The sequence below is a fragment of the Daphnia pulicaria genome, chromosome 4 (genome assembly GCF_021234035.1).
Source record: "Daphnia pulicaria isolate SC F1-1A chromosome 4, SC_F0-13Bv2, whole genome shotgun sequence".
Lineage (NCBI taxonomy): Eukaryota > Metazoa > Arthropoda > Branchiopoda > Diplostraca > Daphniidae > Daphnia > Daphnia pulicaria.
In genome coordinates this window covers 2,602,514-2,628,138 of record NC_060916.1, presented here as the reverse complement: position 1 = coordinate 2,628,138, position 25,625 = coordinate 2,602,514, and the positions used below count along the sequence as shown (strand labels likewise).

General features: G+C 42.8%; 4 protein-coding genes across 8 annotated transcripts; 1 reads left to right on the top strand and 3 right to left on the bottom strand.

Annotated features, from left to right (window-relative positions):
• Positions 1-221: 221 nt before the first annotated feature.
• Positions 222-6,029, bottom strand: LOC124336023. 2 transcript variants are annotated; one of them, XM_046789590.1, is made up of 15 exons: positions 5,682-6,029; positions 5,299-5,607; positions 5,154-5,227; positions 4,828-5,087; positions 4,489-4,769; positions 3,951-4,424; positions 3,434-3,881; positions 3,266-3,370; positions 3,077-3,203; positions 2,681-3,014; positions 1,977-2,608; positions 1,597-1,914; positions 1,216-1,538; positions 842-1,152; positions 222-795 (listed from the first exon to the last, which is right to left on the bottom strand). In XM_046789590.1, exons 1-15 carry the CDS (start codon positions 5,788-5,790, stop codon positions 677-679), a joined length of 4,224 nt encoding a protein of 1,407 aa, XP_046645546.1. In that variant the 5' UTR covers positions 5,791-6,029; the 3' UTR covers positions 222-676. The 2 variants fall into 2 exon arrangements, with proteins under 2 accessions (XP_046645546.1, XP_046645547.1); XM_046789591.1 differs by having other exon boundaries at positions 222-780; positions 5,682-6,028.
• A 534-nt stretch (positions 6,030-6,563) lies between these two features.
• LOC124336319 (E3 ubiquitin-protein ligase RING2-like) lies at positions 6,564-8,296 on the bottom strand. The gene is made up of 2 exons (XM_046790079.1): positions 7,229-8,296; positions 6,564-7,158 (listed from the first exon to the last, which is right to left on the bottom strand). Exons 1-2 carry the CDS (start codon positions 8,052-8,054, stop codon positions 6,941-6,943), a joined length of 1,044 nt encoding a protein of 347 aa, XP_046646035.1. The 5' UTR covers positions 8,055-8,296; the 3' UTR covers positions 6,564-6,940.
• Positions 8,297-8,411: 115 nt separating this feature from the next.
• Positions 8,412-19,892, top strand: LOC124336044 (arfGAP with SH3 domain, ANK repeat and PH domain-containing protein-like). 4 transcript variants are annotated; one of them, XM_046789638.1, is made up of 16 exons: positions 8,412-9,226; positions 11,809-11,881; positions 12,757-12,905; positions 13,013-13,267; positions 13,528-13,613; positions 14,076-14,235; positions 14,589-14,979; positions 15,593-15,817; positions 16,193-16,296; positions 16,433-16,548; positions 16,622-16,802; positions 16,889-17,158; positions 17,232-17,360; positions 17,425-18,052; positions 18,115-18,366; positions 18,457-19,892. In XM_046789638.1, exons 1-16 carry the CDS (start codon positions 9,101-9,103, stop codon positions 18,651-18,653), a joined length of 3,342 nt encoding a protein of 1,113 aa, XP_046645594.1. In that variant the 5' UTR covers positions 8,412-9,100; the 3' UTR covers positions 18,654-19,892. The 4 variants fall into 4 exon arrangements, with proteins under 4 accessions (XP_046645594.1, XP_046645593.1, XP_046645592.1 ...); XM_046789637.1 differs by having other exon boundaries at positions 14,586-14,979; XM_046789636.1 differs by having other exon boundaries at positions 8,413-9,226; positions 14,583-14,979.
• LOC124336254 (EF-hand domain-containing family member C2-like) lies at positions 19,893-24,741 on the bottom strand. Its single transcript, XM_046789990.1, has 9 exons — positions 24,510-24,741; positions 22,970-23,142; positions 22,383-22,518; positions 22,041-22,172; positions 21,556-21,759; positions 21,255-21,430; positions 20,909-21,111; positions 20,655-20,757; positions 19,893-20,118 (listed from the first exon to the last, which is right to left on the bottom strand). The coding sequence occupies exons 1-9, from the start codon at positions 24,540-24,542 to the stop codon at positions 20,025-20,027; spliced, it is 1,254 nt and encodes a 417-aa protein (XP_046645946.1). The 5' UTR covers positions 24,543-24,741; the 3' UTR covers positions 19,893-20,024.
• Positions 24,742-25,625: the final 884 nt, after the last annotated feature.

Below are 25,625 nucleotides of genomic sequence, written 5' to 3'. Positions count from 1 at the left end.
AAGTGTAAAGGCCCAAGTTCCTTTTTTCGTGTTATCCTTTTACGTGAATTTAAAAAATATATATTTATAATATTTAAATATCCTTTCATGTGCACATTTTCACAAATACATAAATTTTTTGGTTTCAAGGTACTACTCATCGCTGAAATTTATAAAATTTCTTATCTATTCGTGACAATTGCGATCACTCGACTTTTTACGGAAAAATTGTGTACACAACATTAGGTTCAGATCATAGTGTATTTCAAATTTAGGAAATCAAACCATCAATCAAATGCACATAGTCATCGGGAAGAGAATAAATTATGATAGGTTTAATATCAGTTCTTCCGACAAGATTGATTTTCTTTATACACGATAAATTTAGATTGAATAATATGTTCATGTTCACTGTTCAGGAATTAGGAATTGCAAGGGGCCTACAGGAAAGAATTAAACTTTGGACGGATGAATCCTACATAAAAGGGAGGGATAATCACTTGAAAGATGTCTCATCCTGGCCTGTAATTTCAAATTGGCGCACATGTAAACACACACCACGGGACAAATACAATAATGAGCATTAAGATTTTTTCATTTAATATAAAGAGTATAATTACTATGACACCTAAGGATAAAAGAATAAGATAGGTTCTTTATATACAGGAGTGCCAGAATCCTGAGGATAACCAGACAGTCACGCTTCGCTATCTTCAAATCGGGGTTGAGTCAGATCCAGACGTAACCTTCCTGAATCCAGAGTATGACGCAAGGTACCAACAACAGTGGGTTCTTTGATTTCTGTGAAAGCAATAACTAAGTTGACGTTAAAATTTTTTTTCCTTCAATATTAAATGAATACCATGATCATGTCCATTGCTGGCCAAAATTTCTGTTGGTTCTTCATTGCGCACAGTAGAAACTGGGTTGTCCCAGTTGGGGAAAAATTGATTAGGCTGAAATTCGCTTGTATTGAACGGCGACTGCCAATCGCCGAGAAGCAAAGATTCGTTCGGACGAGCATCAAACTCAAGTAGAACAGCATTCTGTTCTTTGTCGTCCTCTTCTTCATCAGATTCATTCTCTATACCACTTAAACGGTAAAGCATGTTGCTGGTCAACGGATTAGGAGGCCGAGGAATGACTGATGTTGTTTTATGGTCATCGAGATCTCTGCAAAAATAGGAAAAATGTGTGAACTAATTTTGTTTAAAACCTTTTCTTTTTGTAATTTACTTCGAATTCTCGTTTTCAGGCTCACGATCTTCGTCGGTGTTACCAAAATCCCAATCTGCAAAATCAGCGTATGCAGATTCCGATTGTTGTATGACAGGTGTCGGTGCCCCCCATTGCCGTCGTACTGGTGGATCATATTCCTCCACTTCAGCAGGGTACTGATAAATATCCTTTTTCTTTTTCTGAGAAAAAGAAACGTTCTTCTTATCGTTGTTATCACGAGGTGAATTTCCTAAGCTCTTTTCTGGGGTTTTGATTGCTGGACGAGTTGGTGTTGCATCAGCCCTCCAAGTTGAAGGCACAAATGCCTCTTCTTCGTCATCCTTAATTTCATAAATCAAAATTTAAGTTTAATTCAATTTCAGACAAATTTATTTTTACCTCTTGGTCTTCATTTTCCGATTCTTCTTCGATAACTTCCATCGAAAACGATTGGTTCAATTTGGCCGGGTAGCACGCTTGCCATCTAAAGTTACTCACAGCAATACCTTCATCACCTTCTTCTTCGTCGTCATCATCGTCATCTTCAAAGTCGTTGACAATTTCGCCATCATCACCTTCTTCCTCTTCTTCTTCTTCTTCGCCCTGAGCTCCTCCTTCATCTTCATCATCGTTGTCTTTTTCACTTTCGTCGATGGCCAAAGCGCCATTGGATGGCAGTGGATCTTTCCTATTACTTAAAGGAGATTTTCCGTTTTCCTGTAAAATCAAAAATATGATTTTTAAAAATTATTTTTAAAAGAAGTTAAATGAAAAATTACCATAATACTGTGGGCGTTAGTTGGGCGAACGACAAAAATTTCTTCGTAATTTTGCGAGGCAATAGCTGCTTTTAGTTTTGGACTTTGCCCTTCCATCATAACGGCGCGTTTGTTTTCTAAATCTACTACAAGCACTTCCTCATCATCGTCACGACAATCTTCGCTGCCATCCGAGTCTGAAGATCCCGACAAATCTAAATGGCGTTGCATTCGATTTTTGAGCTGCAGTTGCGACAACAATCCACGTCCCGTTTCAGCGTTGTTGTTCGGTGTGTCACTTGAGCTGACACTTTCACGTTCTTCTCTGATGGTCGAAAGATCTTTCCTTCTGACTGCTCTCTCCTCTTGTTCACGAATATCGTCGTCTATCTTGTCATAGGAGAAGTACGTATCCTCGCGTTTAGATGGAGATGTGTAGGACAAGTCGGTCGATAAACTGGAAGCATTGCCAACCCCATCTTCCAGATTTGGATCGGTATCTGTTAGGGAGGCGTTGAGCTGATGGGGTTGCTGCAACAAACTATTATCGAGAGCCAAGGCGGCTGCCAACTCTTCATTCCACATTCTTGCCACCAGCGACAAATCATCCATCCATTCACGATTGACGCTGTCTTCGTTTCCTAATGTACTTCCTGCAGAAAGAAAACAAAAATCAATGAAACGTCAAGTCATCCAACGAATGGAGGACAAGTTTGTGTAATAACCTAGGACATCAACAGAGGTACTGAAACTTGGTCTTGCGATTCCGCTATCCTTGAGCTGAAGAGGCGTATCACTGACATCGTCGTCATGATGTTCAGCATCGGATTGATGTTGAGGGTAGGACTGTTCTAGGAAATTGTTCCACGCTTCCAAATTAACAGCCAGGCGAGCTGGCTCTACAGGAAGCGCAGGATCTGCAGTCGTCAAAGAATTGGTGGCAGCGGCGGCAGCACCATCTTGCTCATCAAATGGATCTTCGTCCTCACTCTGGGTTGTTGACGTTACTCCTTGAAACACATGGAGACCTAAATCGTCCGACGGACCGAGAATCACGCTCTGCAACAAAACAGAAATCGTGAACATTAAGGTTTAACAAATGAATCATGATAATTTTCTACCGTAGAGGAGCTCATAGTTGCTGGCGGTCGGAGAGCCGATCCTTGGTCCTTTGGAGTGAAATCAGTGGCGTCCAAACTTTCCGGTGAGAAAGGAGCGTATTCGGACGGCTTGCTTCGATCTCTGAAACTGTGCAAAAGTTTGCAATGTAACGAACCAACCACAATACCGATTGATCAATCAATACATACCTCGACTCCATGGCTTCAAAGTCGGTGTCTTCACGCGGGGTCGAAGTCAATCGATTGCGGTTTCGTGTCATGTAAGTTCCGGTATCCAAGGAATCTTTCCCGTTGCTGTTAACAGAACGTTTCAATATTAGACGATGAAATTTATATGAAGCAGAATCAATGTTTTACTTTGAATCATTCTCTAACAGAGGCACATCCGATTCCATCATGGGTGACCTAACAGTAAACGAAGGTGATGTCACGGATATTTGAGGCGCCATCGGTTGCGAAACATTTTCTGGCTGATCCGGCTTTGAAGGCTGATTGAACGACAGAAACTCTATGTCGCTCATGGGCTCAACGGCTGTCAAGACCATGAGATCCTGGACGCTACGAGATTTATCACGAACCATAGCTGTCAGCTCACCGCGTTCCACTTTGTCCTGCCACGACCGCGATGAAAAAAGACTCCCGCTACTGTTACTAGAATGATCCGTTTCTTGGCCAGTTTCGACTTGGTCAGTCTGGAGATCGCCGAACACGAAACTAGGTTCAGGTAAAATATTATCATCATCTTCCTCGTCCGTGTCTTCGGCAGCTGCCAAAGCCTCGTCCAAACTCCGTAGAGCGGCTGAAACTATGTATAAGTAGAACAACGGAGTTATTTTAGTCAAATGAAACCATAATCTACGTGGAGGAGAGATACCTTTCGCCGAATAACCGCTCTCGGACTCTTTATCGGTGCCGGGAGAAAGTATTTCTTTGCCGTGCTCTTCAAGATTGTCCAGCGAACCGTGAAGGTTATTTAAACTAGCCGAAGGCGATTCTTCGTCCAGTTCCGAAAGACTCGACTTGCTTGGCTTAGCCGCGTTCCAGCGTGAGTCAAAAGCTCTTTCCAAATCAAGTTCCACGTCACGGTTGACACCGGCGCACGCGGCGGCCAAATGAGAAGCAACGACTTCTATGCGAGGCCGTAACGGCGCATCAACCTCCCAACAATGGAGCATCAACTGATACAAGGACTGACTTTGTTGATAGGTAAAACTCGGAGGATTTAAAATGGTCCGCTTTTCTTGGACTACTTGTTGCAGTACTTGTTCGTCCGATAGGGCAGCGTAAGGTCGACTACCTATAGATAAAATCTCCCACAGGACGACACCAAAGCTCCAAATGTTCCCGGCTATAAAAGCAAATCATTCATTAATACATCAAAGGGCTTAAAAACATATATATGAACGGCAAACCTTGGGTTTGGATAATTTCACCGGGTGAGTCAAAGCATTCGGGGGCACACCACCGAACGGGTACCAATTGATGGCCGGTATCGAGAAATTCCTCTCGATAAGTAACAGTATGAGTGCCGTAGTCTCCAATTACAACACTCATATCTCCCGTCACCATGAAACTCCTGGCCGCCACATCGGGATGGGAAAACCCGGTTTGATGCCATTGGGACAAACCCTCGGCGGCCTCACAGGCCATGCGCAGGAGCACGTTCTCTGGCAAGGGTGGAACACCTTGCGACCTATGGAATACATTTTACATAACGAGCAATTTTCCTAAATTTGCAAGTCAAAATTTACCCTTTTGAAGGGCTATACGCCGCAAGAAATTGTTTCAGATCTCCATTGGCACAATGCTGTAAGAGAACGAGGAAAGGAGATGTCTCGAGACAACACCCATAGAGTTTCATCACATGAGGATGATCGAGTTTCAACAAAGGCTGAACATCCTTCAAAAACATAGAATGCTGCGAGACAGAGGCTTCGGGTCGCAGTATTTTTACGACACAACGAGAAGTTATTTGATTTGCTATAAGATCTTTAACCTCTGCTTCTACAACCTGAGATAGGGAATAAATATAGTTTTTATTTGATTCACTTTTATAAGTATAAACACAGAATTGTACCTGTCCAAACCAACCACGGCCGACTTCTCGTAAATATTGGATGTTACACCTAGGAAACAAGCCATGGCCATTTTCTGGAATGAGAAAAAAGGGATGTCAAAAGAGAATCGGATAAGTGATTGTCAGGTGATGTGGTAGAGCTCACCTATCCACTCGGTAACTTCCTTTGGTCGATATGTATTAACAGCTTGATGCTGTGGCCTCGGCAGTGGTTCAAAGCTCACTTCAAGGTCTTCACGGTTCAGCAATAAGGAAGGTGGTGGAAACAAGGTAACTTCTGCTGGTTGAGCTGAAGAAATCTCTGCCAACTGAGTTGAGCTTCTAAATTCTGCAAAACCTTTTGGTTTTCTGCAGCAAACACACACAGCCAGGCTCACAGAGACACAAACAAACCCAGCAGCTGCAGCCACCCACACTCCAAACCCTAAACGAGCTCCATTTTCACTTTGAGTATCTGGATGGGAATAAAAATCAATAAATGTCATAACAATTTCCTTGTTTTACAGTTACATTTTTGCTATAATATACCTGAGCTCAAATTTTCAGAGGGTCTTGCATGAACACAGCAAAAGAAACAGATCCATAAGTAAGTGTAGAGTAGACAGGTACTTGGCAAGATGTTGCTGAGCATTCCCATTTCCGTAGAAATTCAAGTGAATATCATACGTAGTCTGATTACAAAGTAATATTCACGAGTTGCACTAAATCAGCAATCCTAATTAATCTAGGACTATCCATTTCGTCGTTGTCCACATTGATGATGATGCAGAATGACGATTGAATGTAAATAACATGCGCCCACAAAATTTTTTGACAACTCGATGATCAGCTGACTCAAGTTCTTGTTCGTGACGCCCTTGCCAAATCTCGTTGTAGTTTTCGAGGGAGTAGAATTTCTACTTCGTCGCGCCACACCGGCAACACCCGTTATTATTACAACAAGATTTGCCTCTGGGTTTTAGAATCCTGCTGGTTTGGAATACAAAATCAAAATGTTATTGTTGCCTTTTCGAACACTGTGCTCAGGCCCGAGGGGGGCACTATAAACGAAATTAAAACAGCTTAGGTTTAACGGTGTAATTTATAGGAGCCGTAAATCATTATAATGAAGAATCGATCGAGTTTTTAAGTGCCGACTGAGTGTGCACAATTGCGTTTCAGACCTTTTCTTATGTTTTAAGCCTTTCGTGATGGGTGATACTTAAGCGCAGCTCACAGTCCATCAATATGAATTTTTCTGTGTAATCAGTCTAGGAGTAAGAACGTCTAAAAGCCCTGTCCATTTCCCACAAGCAGCCAATGAGACACATCCCCCTTCCAACTCTTATTTCCGTTTCCCAAGGCATGTCATTTTCCTTCAAAATTCCCACGAAATTCTTAAAAGAGTTTCACCACCACTATTTCCACCGATGCTACTCCAGCGGTGTATTGCCGTTCACAATCGAACGCCGACAACCGAAGCGTCAATGTTCCACATTGAATTAAGAAAAGAAAAAAAAAAGTTGTAGAAAACTCGTTCAATCTGATCGAGGCGATCACACGCGGTAAAAACAATATTAATTATTTTTTTTTTTCTTTTTTGTAATTTATCGCGGTACATTTAACTTAAACGTCAACACGGAAACATGTGAGAACACTTGTACAAAGGTAAATGACCCAGCTAGTCAGTTAGATGAGGCTGAGTCTGAGAGAGGTTGGTCGTCGAGTCGTCATTTTTCAATGTTTTATCCATTTTCCTACTTCCGCCTTCCTTCGGAGCAGCAAGTTTCGCGGAACGGATGCTTCTATTAAACGCTGGACTTCTTCCACGAATAAAACATCTCTAATGGCTGGTTGGATTTCCAGTATTTCTCGTTGACGTCATCCAGTGTTTGCATCCCACTGAGAACGACGAACTGATTGGGGCCCGGTGAGATGTAAATACAAAAGTTAGTGAGCGAATCCGGTATTTCAGATTCCAGATCCAGAGTCAATCTCATGGCAAGATATTTGCTCAGGTGTTCAACTAAAATATAAAGATGCAATAAATAATAGATGAAGTAATCAACAAATGAAAATTAATGATTGCAACGCACCTGTAGCGTTTGATGTTGTTTTGATATATCTGATGGAATTTTCTTTGAGGGCTTTAATCAGATCATTGTCGTTTCCCATTTCAACTGGATGCGGCTTGAACACCAACTCAATCTCGTTAAATGATTTGCCACCGGAACACGAAGGTCCGCTTTGCTCCTCGCATAGTTTTTCAGTAGCACCGTGATCGCTTGGCCCTTCAGCTCCTGAGCCAGTAGATTCATTTTCAGATAAATTAGTGGATAATTTTGGTTTCTTCTTTGATGAGGGCACAGATTCTGTTGGAGTAGGAGTGGAAGGAGCACTGACATTTGGCGTGGTTGTTATAGAATTGGCTGTCTCATTTTCTGGTGCATTCTTTCTGATCCTGGTAGCCCTGTTTTGAGATTGGATCTTCATTCCTTCTTCAATGGAATTTAGCAGGGCTGACTGTGAGTGACTTTTGCTGAGGTTGGCTAGTACTCTCTCTTGGTGTGCTTCATATTCGTCACGGCTGGGGTAGATTTTTGCAATGAGCATGTCAAAGTTTGGATCTGGTCTGAGTGAACGTTTTGAAACTAGCTTCTTGCGGCATGTTGGGCACTCTTTATTTCCAGATCGCAGAGCTGTGATGATGCAGTCAGAGCAAAACCTGTGTAAGCATTCCTTGGTGGTCATGGTGTTTTTCAACATGTCGAGGCATATGGGACACATGAGCTCACTGTGGAGACTTCTGGGTGAAACAGCAATTTCGGTGTTGTCGGTAATAGCTTCTTGAGGCGTTCGTTGTAGCTCGTACAGTGATAATTCCCATGATTTGTTAGCGCCAGATGCATCAACAGACGCCATGTTTATTCTGGATTTGTTATTACCTCAAGATAACACAAGGAATTTGTCTTCTTTTAAATGCACTACGTCTTGGGTGTGCCTTAGTTTATTTTCCGTTTCATTCAAATTGCACTGCTTTACTTGTACACACGCGGAAAAAAATCTTCTTCTTGAAATGTGTGTGTGCGAGCGTGATTTTATTTGCAACTCATCGAAAAAGAAAAATGTGTTGACGAATTTTTTGACGATATTGATTAGACAGTACGAGTTTCGGAATGCCACTGATAGATGGCGTTTTAGCAACAATCAAACCAAACCCAGAAAAATTTTCATGGCCACTGAGGGGCTGAGGGCGTTTCGTCTTTCTAGAGTGTAGTCTAACGTGAAACGTCAAACGTGTTGGGTGGGGTGTGCGTTTACGGCTTCATAGCAAAACGAAAAAATTGTTGTAAATCGAATTTGTGTGTACTGTTAATGTGCTTCAATTGATTGTAATAGACAAACACGTCTTCTCACCACACAATTGTTTCATGTAAATCGTGTAACCCTCTCAACAATTACTTTTTCTCGTGAACCATCCCTTCTGGCTAAGTCTATCTCAAAGTCGTAGTGATTTAAAAAAGAAAAAAAAGGAAGAAACAATTCAGCCATGACCGTGTCGAAAACCATCATCAGTTTGCTCTCTGCTGACTCACAACTGGTGGGAATCATCGTTACCAATGGATAACTAAAACAAAACGAAACTCGCCTACTAGACGTAAAAAGAAACGCCATAAATCCAAGAGAAAAAACTAGAATAATAATAAGCCTTGAAAACAACAACATTGCAGAGTTTTGTTGGAAGAAAAAAGAAGAAAAAAAGTTTCATCCGGAGGGGAGTATATCAACATTTCCGTGGCCATTTTGATCCTTTTTTCGTCGTCTGCGGAGTTGTGTGTGTGTTTGTCTATCCCTCGTCTTTTTTATTTTTTTATTATTTCGTCGTGTGTGTGTGTTGTTGCTCGTCTCTCTGCCATTTCCGTTGGGAATTTTTCTGACGTTTTCTGTGAAAGTAACAAACATCCGCCATGCCGGGATTAATCAGCGTCTCGGAATTTGTGGAAGAAAGCCGCGAAGATGTCGACTCGCCCACAACGTCGACGTTCGTTTCGCGCATGTCGCAGTGTCGACAAACGGTCGCCGCCCTGGAAGAGGTTAGAAATTTTGATTATTATTCTAGAAATAGTTTGCTTAGATATCAACTAAGTTTGTTGTTGGTCTGTTTATAGTTACAAAAATGAGAATGGAAGCGAATGTGACGTGCTGAAAACGCACAAACACCAGGAGTAGTTTTATCATACGGGTGTGACGGACGGGTAGGCCCTGGATTAAGATGGATGACAGACCATGGTATAGTCCTAAAAAGAGTAGTAGTGTGCTGGTAGAGATTCCCTGGCAGGCCAACAGAAAAAGATACTACAAGAAAACATTTTTCCCCGGCCGTTGATACACACACACGATCGATCCAGGCCCCTGCCAACTCTGTGCGCATATGTACAGTCTGCCAATGACGTCAATAAGAAAAAAACAACAACAACCGAGAAACCCAATTTCTATTCTTTGTTGGCTGCTGTTGTTATTTTATGCCACTACTCGATCACACAACAAAAAAAAGTTATTTTGTCACGTTCCTCATCAGTCCGGAAGCCTACGTAACTACACTGTAGTATATACGTACGTACGTAGTATGGCGGGAATCGATCCAAGGTTAGATGGTGGTCAGCCCTTTCTCTTCTGGTGGTGGTGGGGGGCGGTTGTATAATATTTGGTTTTATTATTATTGTTCCGGTCCACCTTTTATTTTATTTTTATTTTAAGGATTTATGCCTTTTTGATCGGATCACGGACGCGTCGTAACCTTATTTCCGGTCGTTGTTTATCTATGTGACGTCTATCCAATTGGGGATTGGGGTAAATGGCTGGTAGAGGAGGGGGGTAGGTCCCGACAATCCGCTATCGTAACCGGAACCTTGGAACGTGTGTAACTATTTACGAACGTGTACGAAACGAGGAGGGGGGGTTTATCCGACTAGGAAATGGAGCGAGGGAAAAAATAAAAGGGAGAGAAATCGGATCCGTGGGCATTCCGAACATAACGTTAGATATCCCTTGAAACAAAAGAAGGACGGCCATTACACACACACACACAAAGTTGGTTAGTTTCTTTTTTTTTGCGACTTGTTGATTGTAATTAAGCGCCCAGAAGAGAGAGAACTTCCGTTTCCTGGGAGAGAGAGAGAGCCCTTCAACAAATTGTCACAATGTTCACCATTTTTCCAGGTAGATGTTCTCTTTACGAGCAGCTGTCATTTCCTACCAATTGATACGAGCAGAAATCTCTCAACTTTTTCTGGGCGTTTTCTATTTATGATATTTTCTTCTTCTTTTTTTCTTCTCTTTTGTATGCGGATGACATTTCCCCCCCTCAAAAAAAAGTTTTCTTCTTTTGAAGTTGAGAGACGGTTGGGATGGCCGTCGTCTATCTTTGCCAGTGTAGGGGGGCATACACCGAAACTAATCGGCGGAAGTGGAGTAGATGGGGACTGGCTTCCGCTCTGCTCCCTTCTATTTTGTGTTACCTGTCCCCACTCACTTTGAAATGAATCAAAGTCAGCGACTGTTGGAAGAAGAAGGAAAAAAATATGTACTTTGCTGGAGAACTCATTACGTCATTGAAATCGATCCCTCCTCCTCTTTTTTGGGGGGTATTTAAAAAAAAATAAGTCTAAGCTCTAAAGTCCAGGGGAGTATATATATATATATAAAGGATATCGTGTAACAATTGTCCTCGACTGCAGCTGGTTGAGAGATTTCTCGTTTTTTATTTTTTTTTTTAATAATTCTAGAAACAAACAAAAAGAAAGCGGATCAGTTTTCCACTAGAACAACAAAGGGACAACAACAAATAGATGTGTGTTCTGTCAGGCCTCTGAGCCGCCGTATAAATAAAACAAAACAAAAAAAAAGGTTTTTTTCTTCTTCTATGGTTTATTGCGTGAGATGATGCCAGCAGTTGATTCCCAAACGGGAAAAGAAAAAGAACCTTGTAAAGGTCGACCGTTTCTTTTATTTTTATTTTCAATTTCCCTCTTTTTTCTTATTCTTCTTCTGTAGTTGTCCCTCTTTGACTGAGCCTATCATTTCGGTCGTAATTGAGTTATAATGAGTTGTTCGTGAACGTTCATCCATCTAACTCCACCTCCTACTACTACTATATAACGCCAAGTTTTATTCCTTTTGGCGCCCGTCAACGACCTCATCAATACCCTCCCCGAGAAAAAAAGGAAGCCAAGACCTTTCTACTATTCTAAATTATTCTGTTTACCGAAAAAATAAAAATAAAGATCTTTTGGTACTACATAAAATAATAATCTGATTTACAAGAAGAAAAAAGAGAAATCTAGTACGTTATTATTAGTTTTATATAACCAGATGGCATAACACAGCCAACGGTATGTGGGACTTTTGCTAAGTCATCGATAGCAAAGTTTTCCAGACCCACTGGGAATGTGATAGCAGCAGGAGGAGGAAAAAATAAAATAAAAAAGAGCTTGAGAGAAACTATGGCATCGATGTTTTTAAAAAAAGAATGCCAGAGGGGGCGGACGGGAATGTTACTGTACTCTCGTAACTAAGATTGTGTGTGTGTGTGTTATGCTCGGTGGACTTTGTGGAATTTGTATTTCTTATGTTATGTAGATGTCTAATTCTTTTTCTCTCTTTTTTTGACAATCAGATCCTCGATGTGGACCGAGAAGGACTTACCAAGTTGAAGAAAGCTGTCAAAGCTATGCACGCTAGTGGCAACGGTAAGAAAAGAAATTTTCTTGAAAATATTTTACATAACAACTTTTTTTTGGATGGGACCCTGGTAGAAGGAGGATTTATTCCGACAAAACGGACGGGGTCTCCATTCTAGTTTCCCTATCAAAATGTAGAAATCCAATTTTGGTATTCGGGAGAGAGAAAGAAAAAAAGGAGAAGAAATTTCTTTTGTGTGTCTAATCCCTGGAATTAGAAAAGAAGCGAGAAGAGAGCTTTTTTGGCCAGTGATTTTTTCTTCTTCTTTTATTCTTGAGCTGGCGATGTGTATAATATAACGGTACTACCGGTCTATAGTAGTGTATATAGTAGATGATATTCCAAAAAGGCGGCGGCGTCATGATCCGATATAATAATAATAATAACCCGGGGACTCGTAACTTTTTTTTTTTCTGCCACACGGTGTTAACCTTTTATGTCTGAATCGTTAAAAAAAAACACAAAAAGGACTTTTTTGGGCGAAAGAATATAAAGGGAATATAATGTAGTTAAATGCGCTCACACTATAGACCGAGTCTTAATTCTGATGCCCTTTTGTGTCTGTGTGTGTTGTTTTTCTTTCTTTCTCTCTCTTGCATTTAACTGCGGTTTGTTCATTAGCGTTTGCGCCCAGGCCAATGGCGCGTTAAAAATTAGTACCCGACTTTTTGAAATAAATAATAATCATAAAAGAGGAGGAGGAAACATTGATTGGGGATGAAAGAACTGGTTCGCACGCTCTCCAAAGTGTCTCTCTCTCTCTTTTTTACGACGTTGTTGTTGTTGTTGTTGTTGGGCAACCACCATTGTGTCTAGAGATCAAATTTTTTTTTTTTTTACAAAAATTGAAAAACCTGAAATTTATTGTCACATTCACACACAGCGCACACGGATAATGAGAACTACCTTTCACGGGCGCTGGAACGTCTTGGAACGACGGCCCTGAGTAAAGACCAAGAAGCCGAAATCGGAGCGGCTTTCATCAAGTTCGCCGTCGTCACCAAGGAGCTCTCGGCTCTGCTCCGGACCCTGGTAAGATGAGGAGAAAAACTGTTGAGATCCCAGCATCATTTGTATTGATTCGCCTTTTTATTCGTTGCCCTCCCCCGGTGGTGGTGGTGGTGGTTGGGTGAGCGCAGATGCAGAATTGTGCCAACATCGTGCAGTTCCCCCTGGACAGTCTGCTGAAAGGCGATCTGAGAGGCGCCCGCGGTGATTTGAAACGGCCTTTTGACCGGGCGTGTAAAGACTACGACACCAAGTACGGCAAACTGGAAAAGGAGAAGAAAGCCCAGGCCAAAGAAGCCGGATTCATCCGATCCGAGATCACGGCCGCCGAAGTGGCCGAAGAGCTCGATCCCGAACGCAAAATGTTTCAACTCCAGATGTGTGAGGTAATTATTTAGACACTTTTCTTTCCCAATTTTTGACATTTTTGATCTTTATCTTTTTTTAAAAATAAAAGAAAAATAAAAGAAAATTGAGAAAATGGGAGGGAAAAATGTTTGGAGGAATGAAGGCACGGATAGCGCAGCAATTAGTCACCCTCGAAGCATACTTCCGCTTTTAGTTTGTTGTTGTTGTCGTTGGATAGAAAACCTTGAAATGTTGTTTGACAAATTTCTCTTATTTCTTTTCTTTTTCTATTTTTTAGTATTTGCTGAAAGTCAACGAAATCAAGACGAAAAAAGGTGTGGAACTGTTGCAGCACCTCCTCGAGTACTACCACGCCCAGCACAAGTATATACAAATCGATTTGTTTTAAATTTCTATCGACTCCCCTTTACGGAATTAATTGCGGGGCTAATTGAATTGACGCAATTCAAGATAAGGCATCAGTGACTTTGGCTTATTGATACCTACCCGGGTGGCCTTAGAAGCCCCAAAAAACAAAACAAATGAAAGACGTGACTTTGAGAGACCGTAATATAAACGTTACGCAATAAATTCTCTGGTCTCTCCGGATGGAAATCAATCAAGCGTTTGTTCACGATATTCTCGTTGTTGAAGGGCGGCCGCAACTTTTAAAAAATGGGAAAGAATGGATCCCGCAAGTATCCGCCATTGCCATCCATCGTGCGATTGATGTGCTCCACTGATCCAAATGATGGATGGATTGATGGCTGGCGGGATAGAAAGAGAAAAAAGGTTATTTTATATTTCCGTTTTCATCATTCGTTGTTTGTTTTGCTTTGCTTGCAGTTACTTCCAGGACGGACTCAAGACGATCGAGCATTTCGGCTCGTACATTACGGATCTATCGCAGGGATTGCAGCGGATCCGCCAGAAACAGGACGAGGAGCGCAAACAATTGGCCGACCTGCGTCAATTGCTCAAAAGTTCTCACGTTTTCGACAAAGAGGTCAGTTTACGTCAACCAAAACAACAACGACGACGACTCACGGACGTGCGTCATCGATGCGGTTTGAGCGAGAGAGGCTTCGGTCGTGAACTGTCGTGACCGTCAGTGTCACACAGTTCCAAGAAAACCGGAGGGATTTCATTTCAATTGTTCTGTGGGGTGGAGAAACAATGAAAATGCAGACACGCCGTGCTGCCTGTCCAATCTATTTAGACTTTGCCAGTTAGTCGATTGTTGTTGTTGTTGTTGTGTGCGCGTCCGAAAAGAGCCGAGCGAACGCCACGAAACGAGTTAGAGCAAAGCCCAGGAGGATTAATGTGGTTTTCTTTTTGTTTACGTGGCAGCAGCAGCAGCAGCAACAGCAGCCAATTGTGCAGAGTCACGCCGGCGGTAACGGCGGAGGGATGGCCGGCGGAATTGGTGGAAACGTCGCCAACAACAGCGGAGGCGGGAGCAACAACGGCGGCGGAGGGGGCAACAATGGCGGAGGGGGTTACTCTCGCCACCAGCTGCAGGGCAACAAGCAGCACGGCTCGAGCCGGACGGGCTTCCTGCTCAAAAAGTCGGAAGGCAAAGTGCGCAAGGTGTGGCAAAAGCGCCGCTGCGAAGTGCGGGCCGACGGATTTCTCTCCATCTACCACGCCGACGAGACCAAGCCGCCGACCCGGGTCAACCTGCTCACCTGTCAGATCAAACCCGTGCCCAATCACGCCGAGGATCGCCGCTGCTTCGATCTCATCTCGTGTAAGGACTATCTCCCATCCCATCCCATCTCCGTATAGCTTCGTAAATGATGATGGATATGCTCGCCGTCGTTCCTCACGGGCTCAGTCACGAACTGAAGTGAAACTAAACGCGCCATACGAGTTGTTTTCTTTTTTCTTTTCTGGTGTTGGAAGACGATGGAGGAAGGTCTTTTTGTTTTCACGCTCCAGACCTTTTTTCGCCGCAAGGTTATTTGACTCTTTCATGGGCGGCCATCCGCGCCTTCACCAAAAAATCTCATTTCTTTATTCTTTCTATTTGGTGTCCTTTGTTTTCAACCACCACCACCACAGAGAAAGACCTTGCGGCCATTTCGGCCACATATACACAAAACAACCATTTCCATCTTATTTATGTAGTTTCATTTCTCGTCCTTTTTCTTTTGTTTTGTTGCTCCTGTCAAATTGTATAATCCAATTTCGACCAGCCAGCAAATAACTAAACAAAAAACAAGGGCGCGTGATCCGGTTGTTGATGTGCATTAACCATTTTTTCATAACAGACGAGCAAGGCAGCAGTTGAACCGGATTCATTTTCTTATTTTAAAAACATTTCTTGTTTTATTTGGATTTTCTATTTGACCTAAACGCAGACAATCGAACTTACCACTTTCAAACGGAGGAGGAAGAAGAAATGGCGGCCTGGATTTCGGTGATGGTCAACAGCAAGGAAGGAGCCCTGATGAAGGCCTTCGACGACAATGGCCGTCACGGTCCCAAAGTCAATCAAGGCTTCCTCGAACTGCAGCAGGCCATTATCCGATACGTTTTGCGACTGCCGGGCAACGATCGCTGCGCCGACTGCTGTTCTCAGAACGGTACGTCAATCACGTCACGTCGTGGAGAAAATAAAAGAAAAGAATAAAAGAATAAGAACAGATGATGATGATGATGACCTCTCGACGTTCGAACGTCATCAACGAGAGAGATGATGAGAGTATTTATCTTTGGCCAGCCGCTAGCCATTTGTTTGTTCTTTGGCCAAAGGAATTTCCAAATCGTTTGATCGTTAACCATTATTCTTTTCTTTTTGTTTGAAAAATTTGACCCTCTGGATGAGTTCCATTATTTTTCCTTACGAAACAAAAAAGAAAATGTGTCGTGGTTTCTTTTCTTTTTTTAAAAAAATGGCGCCATTTTGTAACGGTCTGCTTAATTGGTTTATTTTTTTCTGTGTGTGTCATTTGGCTCAGATGCGACGTGGTTGTCGACCAACTTTGGCGTAATCATCTGCATCGAATGCTCGGGCGTACACCGTGAAATGGGCGTTCATGTGTCACGAATCCAGTCGTTAGTGGTGAGAGCTCCGTTCATCATCTTTCATCAGCGTTTCATTCACTCTCTCTCTGTCGCGCGCGCGCACCCCATCCAACGCCATTATTGACTTAACGTTTTTTCGTTCTTTCGCCTTTCCTCTTTTAATGAAACGACAGCTGGATCACGTGCCAACGTCACAACTGCTCATTGCCCGGCACATGTCCAACCACAGTTTCAACGAGATTATGGAAGCGACTCTGCACATTTCAAAGCCCAACCTCAACAGCACCATGTAACTATTTTGTATAAAAGCCTAAAATTTTGTGGACATTTTTGTGTGATGACGTTTTGACTTTATTCTTCAGGGAGGAGCGGAGCGAATTCATCCGGGCCAAGTACATTGACAAGAAGTTCGCCATCAAGACGAGTACGGACATACGTGACTTGCACAGTGACGTCGAGCACGCCCTCAATAACAAAGACATCCATCAGCTTTTACAAGCCTACGTCGAAGGAGCCGACTTTTCGAAGCCCTTCATTGACAGCGTAGGAATTTAGTTCCTGGCCGCGCGTGTGTTGTGCTCCTCCTGAGCCTCCTGAAAAATGTTTTTTCTCTTTTTTTACCAATTTAGAACGCGGGAGAGACGGCCTTGCACATGGCAATCCGTCGCGAACGAGGCCATTCCCTTCACATTGTCGACTTTCTGGTGGAGAACGCCAGCAATCTGGACGCGACGACCGTCGACGGACACACGGCCGTCCACTATTGCGCCCTCTACAACCAGCCGGAATGTCTGAAACTTTTGCTGCGCTCCGGGGCCAATGTGGTGGCCGAGACCAAAGATAAGAGAACGGCCGTCGATCTGGCCAAAGAATACGGGTCCACCGTCTGCGAAGACCTGGTAGTCACAATTGCCCAATCGATTGAAAAGTCCAATAATTTTTGAAAAATCGAATTTCTTTTGTCGTTTATAGATTCGCCAGTCAACGCAAAACCGGAAATCACAGTTGGAAAATGTCAGCATTGATTGGAACTTGTCACAGGATGAGGCCGGATCCATCGACTTGTCGGACGAGGATATGACAGTCATTGAAAACACGGTGGTAAATTTGAGTAGAAAAGAAATCAATTCGCGAATCGAGCTGATTGACATTTTGATTGATGCAGAATGGAATTCCGACTCCCGATCGACGCGTTCGATCACGACCGCCCAGTTTTGCTGGTCGAGAGTCACCAGTGCAACTCCGCTCGCGATCCTCGACTTCCGACAGTTTACGTTCCGGTTCCAGTCCCAACAGCGGAGGCGGAGGAGGCGGAGGCAGTGGGGGGAATCAATCATCACGTAATGCGGCTTTCTTCCCTCCGGCAGTGACGACGGGCAACGGAAGTGGGGGGTCATCTGTCAATACAGCCGCCGCTCTTATGGCCGGATCTGGCAACAGCCTCTCTGTGCTGACCAATAAAAAGAATAACAATTCCTCCTCTACAACAACAACAACAACATCTTCCGCCGCCGCTGCTGCAGCGGCTGCAGCTGTCACCGCCGCCAATGTCGGAAGTTTGAAAAAGAGAGCGGCCCCACTTCCTCCTCCGACGTCGACCAATTCGTCGACATTCACCAGAGCTTCGTCGCAAAACACGCACAGTCGCAACGCCTCCGACTATGGCGTCTCTTTCCCAACGCAGCGGATGAAACCGCCCAGCGAATCTCATTCTCAGTCGAGGAAATCGCTCGTCGCCGATTATCTCGACTCGACAAAGACCCGCACTTTCCACCATTCGGCCGCCCATCTCCGTATGTTTTTCCTTCACGTAGCCAAATTGTCGTCGGGATAATTTTTATTTTTATTTTTCTAGCCGGGGCTAAACTTGTATTGCCCAAAGGAGAATTGCCGCAGTTGAGGAAATTACACGGCTCGGCCACCAGCCTGGCCAGCACTACAAGCTCTAATCGGCCTCGGGGTCCGCCCCCTCCAACTCCGGCTAATGTTAGTGCGGTCGTCAATTTATCGAAGCCGCTCAACAGTCGCAACGGCCGTTCCACCGAGAGCCTATCATCGGCTCCGTCGGATGGAGAATTCAACGATAAGCCATTACCACCCGCCAGAGGTATGGGCATCATATCTTATCCTCTTAACTTATTGATTGACGTTCCTCATTTGAATTGCTAATTTTCCCGTTTTTTTCCGCTTTGTCCAGGACGACGGTGTCGGGCCCTTTACGATTGCGAAGCGGATAATGACGATGAGGTATCGTTCCGCGAGGGTGAGATCCTTGTAGTCATGATCGAGAAGACGGAAGACGAGAATTGGATGGAAGGCTACGTGGAGAGTGACCCCAAACGGCGAGGCGTCTTCCCGGCTAGTTTCGTTCACATCTTAAACGAACGGGATTAAAACAAACAACAAATTGGTGTTTGCTGGGAAAAAAACGGGAACCAAGTTCAAATCAAACTGCCACACAACTTCTCCTAAAAAATTTGTCTTTTTTGTTTGTTGGTTTTTTTCCTCGCGAGATATATCCACTGACGACACCAAACTCATCGACCAGTGGGGGAGAGATTTACGTCATTTATGTCCAGTGACGCACAAAGTTATCACACACACATACGAGTTTCAAAGGAATAACAAAGCTATCCCTCTCCCCAATATACTTGTAATATTTAAAGAGAAACAAAAAAAGGAGAATAATTGTTGGATTTTTGGTGAATGGCAAATGAAGATTGTTTTACACTGGAGTAGTTCCCCCTCCTATACCAGGCTTGATTGAATTCCATTTCTTGTTCTTTTTTTTTTTGGCTCCTAGTCACTCTTCTCATCGCTGTCTCTGTTTTTTGAAAGAACCCATCCACTGAGAAATGTTTTGCTCTTTTGTTTGTTTGTAATAAGCCCATTTTTCCCCCGCTCTCTCTATCTATCTCTGTTCTCTACTTACATACTCTTTACCTTCTCAAAATCTCTCATCTACATATTATATTATATATTATTAGTTAACTTCTGTGATATATGCTTCCTCATTTTTCGCTTCCTTCCTCTATATCTGTCTTCAGTTTCTCAATGAACTCTTGCCCAATCATCTCCTGCTGTTTGTTGTCACATCTGTTTCGTTTTGTCTGGGAGGAACTGATTCACAAAGAAGATTCATGCTTACTTCGACCAGTCTCAGTCCTCACACACAAAACTGGAAAATAAGAAAAAAAAGAGTATCCCCGATTCCCACAATGTTTGAACCAAAATGATCTGTATACTATTATTATTACATACTCTGCCATTGTTTGTTTTCTGCCCCCCAACCAAAATGTTTCAATCTTCTAGATATTCTACTTCAAGCATTTCTTTCTCCCTCCCTATTTTTTCGATGTGGCTTTGTCGTTTACTGTTGTTCACGGCTTCCATTTATTATTGTGTGTAATATTTACGTGTGTGTTTTTCCTTTTTTTTGTTTTTTTTTGAAATGTCAAAAATATTTTCGTTCTTTTTCTCCCCCATAGAGCGCGCTTGCGAGGCCGTTTGATGTGCAAGTTCATTGGTTGACTCTGCCTTATCGTGTTTTGCTCGCGCGCGCAATTTCAAACAAACTAAAAAAGAAAAAAGCTAAAAAACCTGAAAAACTAACAAAAATCAATACACACACACAAAAAAAGATGTTACACACATACACACACAAATATGAGTGAGAAAAGACAAAGAAAAATATTTATCCTTGTTGTGTTTTATTTTTTCTCTCTTTTTTTCGTGTGTCAATGTCAAAAAATTCGAAGAACGTGTTTAATCCAATTGTACGGGAGTGAAGTCGACGACATCGAAATGATTGCGGTAAAAAGATCGTGTAAAGTCGTCGCCCGTTTCCACCAACACGAACCTGTTTGAAAACAAAACAAAAAATAAAAAAAGATTTCAATCTATTTGATTCCTTTTTTCCTATATACTCTGGGCACTTTGACAGACCCCCACTCCTAAAATAGGAGGAGAGACACGTCTCTTTGGAAACTATTGCGTGAAAGGAGCAAAGTTTTGGCCCAGCTTTTAGTTTTACGTGTGCTGGGCCGGAGCAAAGTGCCCGACTTTTCTTCTTTTTTAGGAGCCGGTCGTTATCGACTTTAGGGGGGTGTTTCAAATGTTGAGGGGCTGCTGGCGGGAGCGGGGGCTCGCCATTTGAATTTCAAATGTGATCAATTTGAGCTCGAAAGCGGAAGGGAGGGACGGGCATGGATCTATAAGGAGAAAAGTCGCTTTTTTTGTTGTGTTGGGCTGGTTGAATGCTCCTTGAATGAGACACGCAAGCCCAGGGGAACCATTTTGGGTGGCTTCTAAACAGGAGCGGGTTGGTGGCTCCTTAAAAAAATTATTTTTTTTCCCAAACTTTGTACGTGTTGGGGGTGCCGGGGTGGAACTTACCGTCGACCGTGAACGGAAATGACATTGGCCAGCATCAAATCCTGCGGGTCGTAGAAGGTGATGTCAGCCGCATCGGCTGGCGATGTCATGATGGGTCTCGGTTCTGCAATGGAGAACACGTTCATCCGGTTAGTGGCGTCGCCAAGCGACTGAAGACAAACTCCGTACAACAGAACCGACTTGATCGATGAATAATTCATAGGCCAACCAAAAAATAAAATAAAAACAAGGAGCCCCCCTCTAAAAACAACAACCTTTGGGTAATCTCTGGCGTCGCAACAGAACCGCCTCCTGGGCTCGGTTGGAGCTGTACAGGCCTCGCTTTTGATTGCTCTCGAATTCCGCATCGGTGATCTGGATCGTGTCGTCCACCAGGAAGTAGCGCATCACGTACGGTTTCAGTCGCTCATCCAGCCCTACGTTCTCTTCACCGCGCCGGTCCCAGACGCAGCCGAATCTTTTTTTTTGAATTCCGCCAAAGGAAAAAATAAATTTAAAAAATGTTGCGGCAATTTTATGCAAATCTTTTTTCTATACATTATAGTGGGGAGGTTAGATATCGATCGGGAATATTTTGAATGCAGTTGGCCGACTATATACCTGAGAATTTGGCCGTCGTGTTCTAGAAACTTTTTCAGCGGATGGTTTCGTCGCTGCGGTGCAGAACGGGATCGTGAGGCCGCAGCGGCGGCGTCGTTCTTATTCTTCAAAGGCGGATGCGATTCCGGCACGTCTTCCGGCGCGTTGACTTGTATCCCGGCGCTCATCAGGAATTCCTGTTGTGCGATTTCGACAGAAATACACATACACATATCAAATATTGAAATTCTTTTAGCGCGGAAAAATAATTCAATTATTTGAATTTTTGACACATTTTTCCGTTTTTTTCTTTCTTATTTACTCTGGTCCATTGGTTGCAGTTGGTCAGCCGGAATCGACGTCCAAAGATGTCAACGTCTGACGCCACATTCAAATCTTTCCAGTGCCAGTATTTGTCAGGGCTCTCGTCATCTCGTCCACCACGTCCGTCTTCATCTTTCGTTTCGTGACCGGACTTGAAAACTTTATGGCGGCGGACAAGTTTCCCTTGCGGACGCCCAGAATTCTTTGAATAAATAAAATAGAAAAAAAGAAAAAAAAAAACTTAAAAGTTTTGCGTGGGCCGTAGCTGAAAATTGAATCACCACACACTCGCGCAACGTTCCGCCAGAATATTTTAAAAAATCAGGAAAATTCACGCGGGATTTCTTTATAGATACAGCCCACAGCACTATGTGCGTGTTATATAATACATATAAATATATACCTAACGTGATTATGGTAATTTAAGCGCAAAAGAGCAAAAAGAAAGAAAAAAGTAAGAAGAAGACTGTCGAATAAACGAACCGGAGTGACGGGCTCGTGAACCGAGATCGTGTCGTCCTCCAGATAGTAACACAACTTGACCGGGTGGACGGCCCTGCGGGAATAGCCCCAGGCAAGCGAATCCTCAAAGTAGAACCCATCGAAGCGCAGAGTCTATACGAAGAAATTTGAATTGCAAATGACAACAATTTCCGTTAGATATTTATTCTATCTCTCCGCGCCATTTTCATCTGCATTCAATTAACCGGATCGAGAGAGATATAACAGCACGCAGGCCCCTCTCTCTCCCCCCCAAAAATATATATCAAGATTTAAAACACATTTGTTATCATTATACATCTTTTGAAACATATAATTGATTACCAGTCGGTCGTAGAGGACCGTTTTGGGTATAAACGGTCGGCTGGCATCCGCCTTGTAAGGAGGATAGATTGGCGGTGATAAACCAGCCAGCTCACGATCCATGTGTTTGGAATCACGTTCGAAATGAACGGCCGATCTTATTTTGGGAATACAAAAAAAGAAAAGACGAAGAAGAAATATGTACATTTATTCTTCTTTTTATTGTACGTGAAATAGAAGATATAGACGAAAAAAGAAAAGAATAAGGAGCCAGTTGATATATAGGAGCCGGTGTGTGTTGTAGACAGCCGGACATGTTAAGGAAATTGATCGACCGAAAGGGAGTCTAGAACTACTACACTATATGGACTAGCTACTCTATAGACCAGATGGGAATTTTCATATGATGTAGATAAATATTATATAACATATGCGCCGGGTGCTGTGTACAATAGTCTATTCTCCACTTGTGTCCAATCTCGTATATAGACTTTTCTTTATATCATTGTGTCTCTTTTCTCGCTAGCAAGAAATACTTTTTTTTATTTCAAATGAGATTTTCATGTATGAAATGGATGTGTGTGTGTATAGGATGGATGGATTTATACCTGGCAGCGACAAGTTGAGGCGGCCGGAATCGATGTAGATCGTAGTCATAGTCATCCTCCGGAGACGGGATGAAGTTTCCGGATGATGACGACGTGCTGCTGCTGCTGCCGCTGGCTTTAGGCAGAGGCACTCCGTCGTGGAAGTGAAGCGTTTGACATTTGCGATAGTTGGACTAACATACGAAGAAAAAACAAGTTCCCAGTAGAGCAGACATCATTTCACGATATGTTTGCAAAGGAGATTGATCAATAAACTTTGATTCATCGCCAACCAGCAGACTTTTGTATATATTTACTTCTTCTTCCACCTAGTTTTTCTCATACATTTTCCTCATTTCCCCTCTAGGCTTTTGAACAAGTCATTTCCATTTCTTTGAATAGGCCTATTATGCACGATCGTCTATAGCTCTCTAGCTCCTTATTTAGCCCTGAAATCTTTTCATCGATCTACTATAGCTGTGTCTGACTGGATGGAGTGGGATGCTCCTTGCTGGTTCCTGCGGTAATAGAATTGTACATCACTGGGCTCCTGGCCGTACCTCATCACTTGCTTCCACCCTTTACTGATGTTGTATATACGCGTCAGCTGCGCCGGCCTGTGAAGAATCTGCCATCGAGTGACTGAATATTATAGATACCTTGTGCCATGTGCCGCCACCGGGTGCAATATTACGTGCAATATTGCGATGAAGTAACTATGGGCCCTATGCCTTTTCATCATTTCATCAAAAGATTTCTGATGTGTAAGATGTTGATGACTATTATATATGTGACTCAATGGTCTTCATTCTTTTCTCTGACCGGTGAAAAGCGTTGCCGAGTGAGAGATCTATGGAGGTCCTAAATATAGATACAAGAAAGAAGAAGAAGGAAGTTGCTTCTTTTCATCGCAGCGCAGAATGTGTGTGTGTGTGTCTATTTAACCGGCCGCACACGCAACTGATTGCCACCACCGAGTGTCCTCAAAGAGAGGCTGTAGCTCCTTTTTTGGGAGGGTTTGTATTAACTGCTGTATAGTAGATATGCTCTGCTGTTAGATGAGAGACCGTTTCTATATATATATTTAATCTCAAATAGCGCATAGTATATATCTCCCTATCCGTTGCTGCTGTGCTGGGCTATCAGGGCCTCGCCGTTTTTGCGCAGATCAGATTTATGACTCGCATTCACTTGACGCTTTTGGGGTATATCCCCGACGACGACGAGGCTACTGCTGCTGCTGCTCTTATATACAGTACACTAGACTATAGCTCCATCCTTTTCACTCTCGGTTTATATAGATATATATTTATTTATGGTACACAATCAAAAGAATATAAGGCCCGGCAGGGACTGCAAATCTAAGAAGCCCCCACCACCATCATCAAAAAGAATCGTCCACGGGTGTATATAGACTAGAGAGAGAGAGAGATATCTAGAGAAGACCTATAGCGATCAATAATGCAGTGCGGGAAAAAAAGCATTGGCCGATATATCTATATTATATAGCTGTCGTGATTTATTTATTATAAATAAATAAGTTTGATTTGATTTTTTTTACCTTGATGGTCTTTTGGCCGATTCCCGGCAACATCCTTTGATTCTTTTTCTTTCTATTGAAATCGGTGTCTCGTCCAAAATCAAACACGATTATTCACGCTGCAATAGGTCAAATTAAACACAATTTAATTTGAGTTTTTTTCCTGATCAAAAGAAGAAGAAGAAATAATCGGGACGGGATTGGAGGAAAACTTTCTCCGGATGACTTGTCCAACCAACTGATGTGTGTTATGTGTGTGTAGAGTCTACAGCCGAAAACTGTTATATGACGTGTCCACGGCAACCGATATCCCTTTCATATATATATACGCTTATATATACTCTGTTGCTGGATAATATACTTATTTAGACGGCCAGCCAGCCCCTTTTTTCTCTTTCTCTTCCAACCCCCTTAATAGGGTGTGGTGTTGCCGGCCTGTATCCATAGCAGAATGGATATACAGCCAAGCCGAGCTAAAGTTGGTCTGAAAAAGAATAAGAAGAAAGTTGTATTTATTTATTTAGATATCAAATATATATTTTCCCTGTAACCGTTGACGATTCGACCAAACTCTGATAGCTCCTGGCTTTCTCTGTGCCGTCACGTCTGCTGCGTGTTTCATCAGCCGTGATGATGATGATGATGATGATGCCAAATCAATAATTCCCATTCGGATATATATACAACAACTGCAGCAGCAGCAGCAACAGCCGAAGAAAAAAGGCGGATGCAGCTAGCTGTTTAGAAGCTTTCGGCGTCGTTTGTGTGTATTATATATTATTATAGACGTGTCATTCACTCGATTTCATTCTCTATGTATGGACTAGATATGTATAGTCCCCCCCCCCTTTTATATAGTATAACTCATCGGCCCAACTTTGTTGGGCGTCTTGATCTTTATGTGCATATAATATCTCCGGGCCCCCAAAAGTCGTCGTCGGAAGGAAACTTGGGATTTCCCAAAGTCGAAGAAACTCGAGAGTCTAGAAACAATCGTCTTGTATATTCAGAAAAGGATCGTCTCTCTGCTCTTGTACAACAATAGGACACCAACTTTATTCTTGGCTGCCAGCTGGATATAATATAGGAGTATATAGAACGCAGATGGCCATTTATTCTACTGCATTATATATAAAT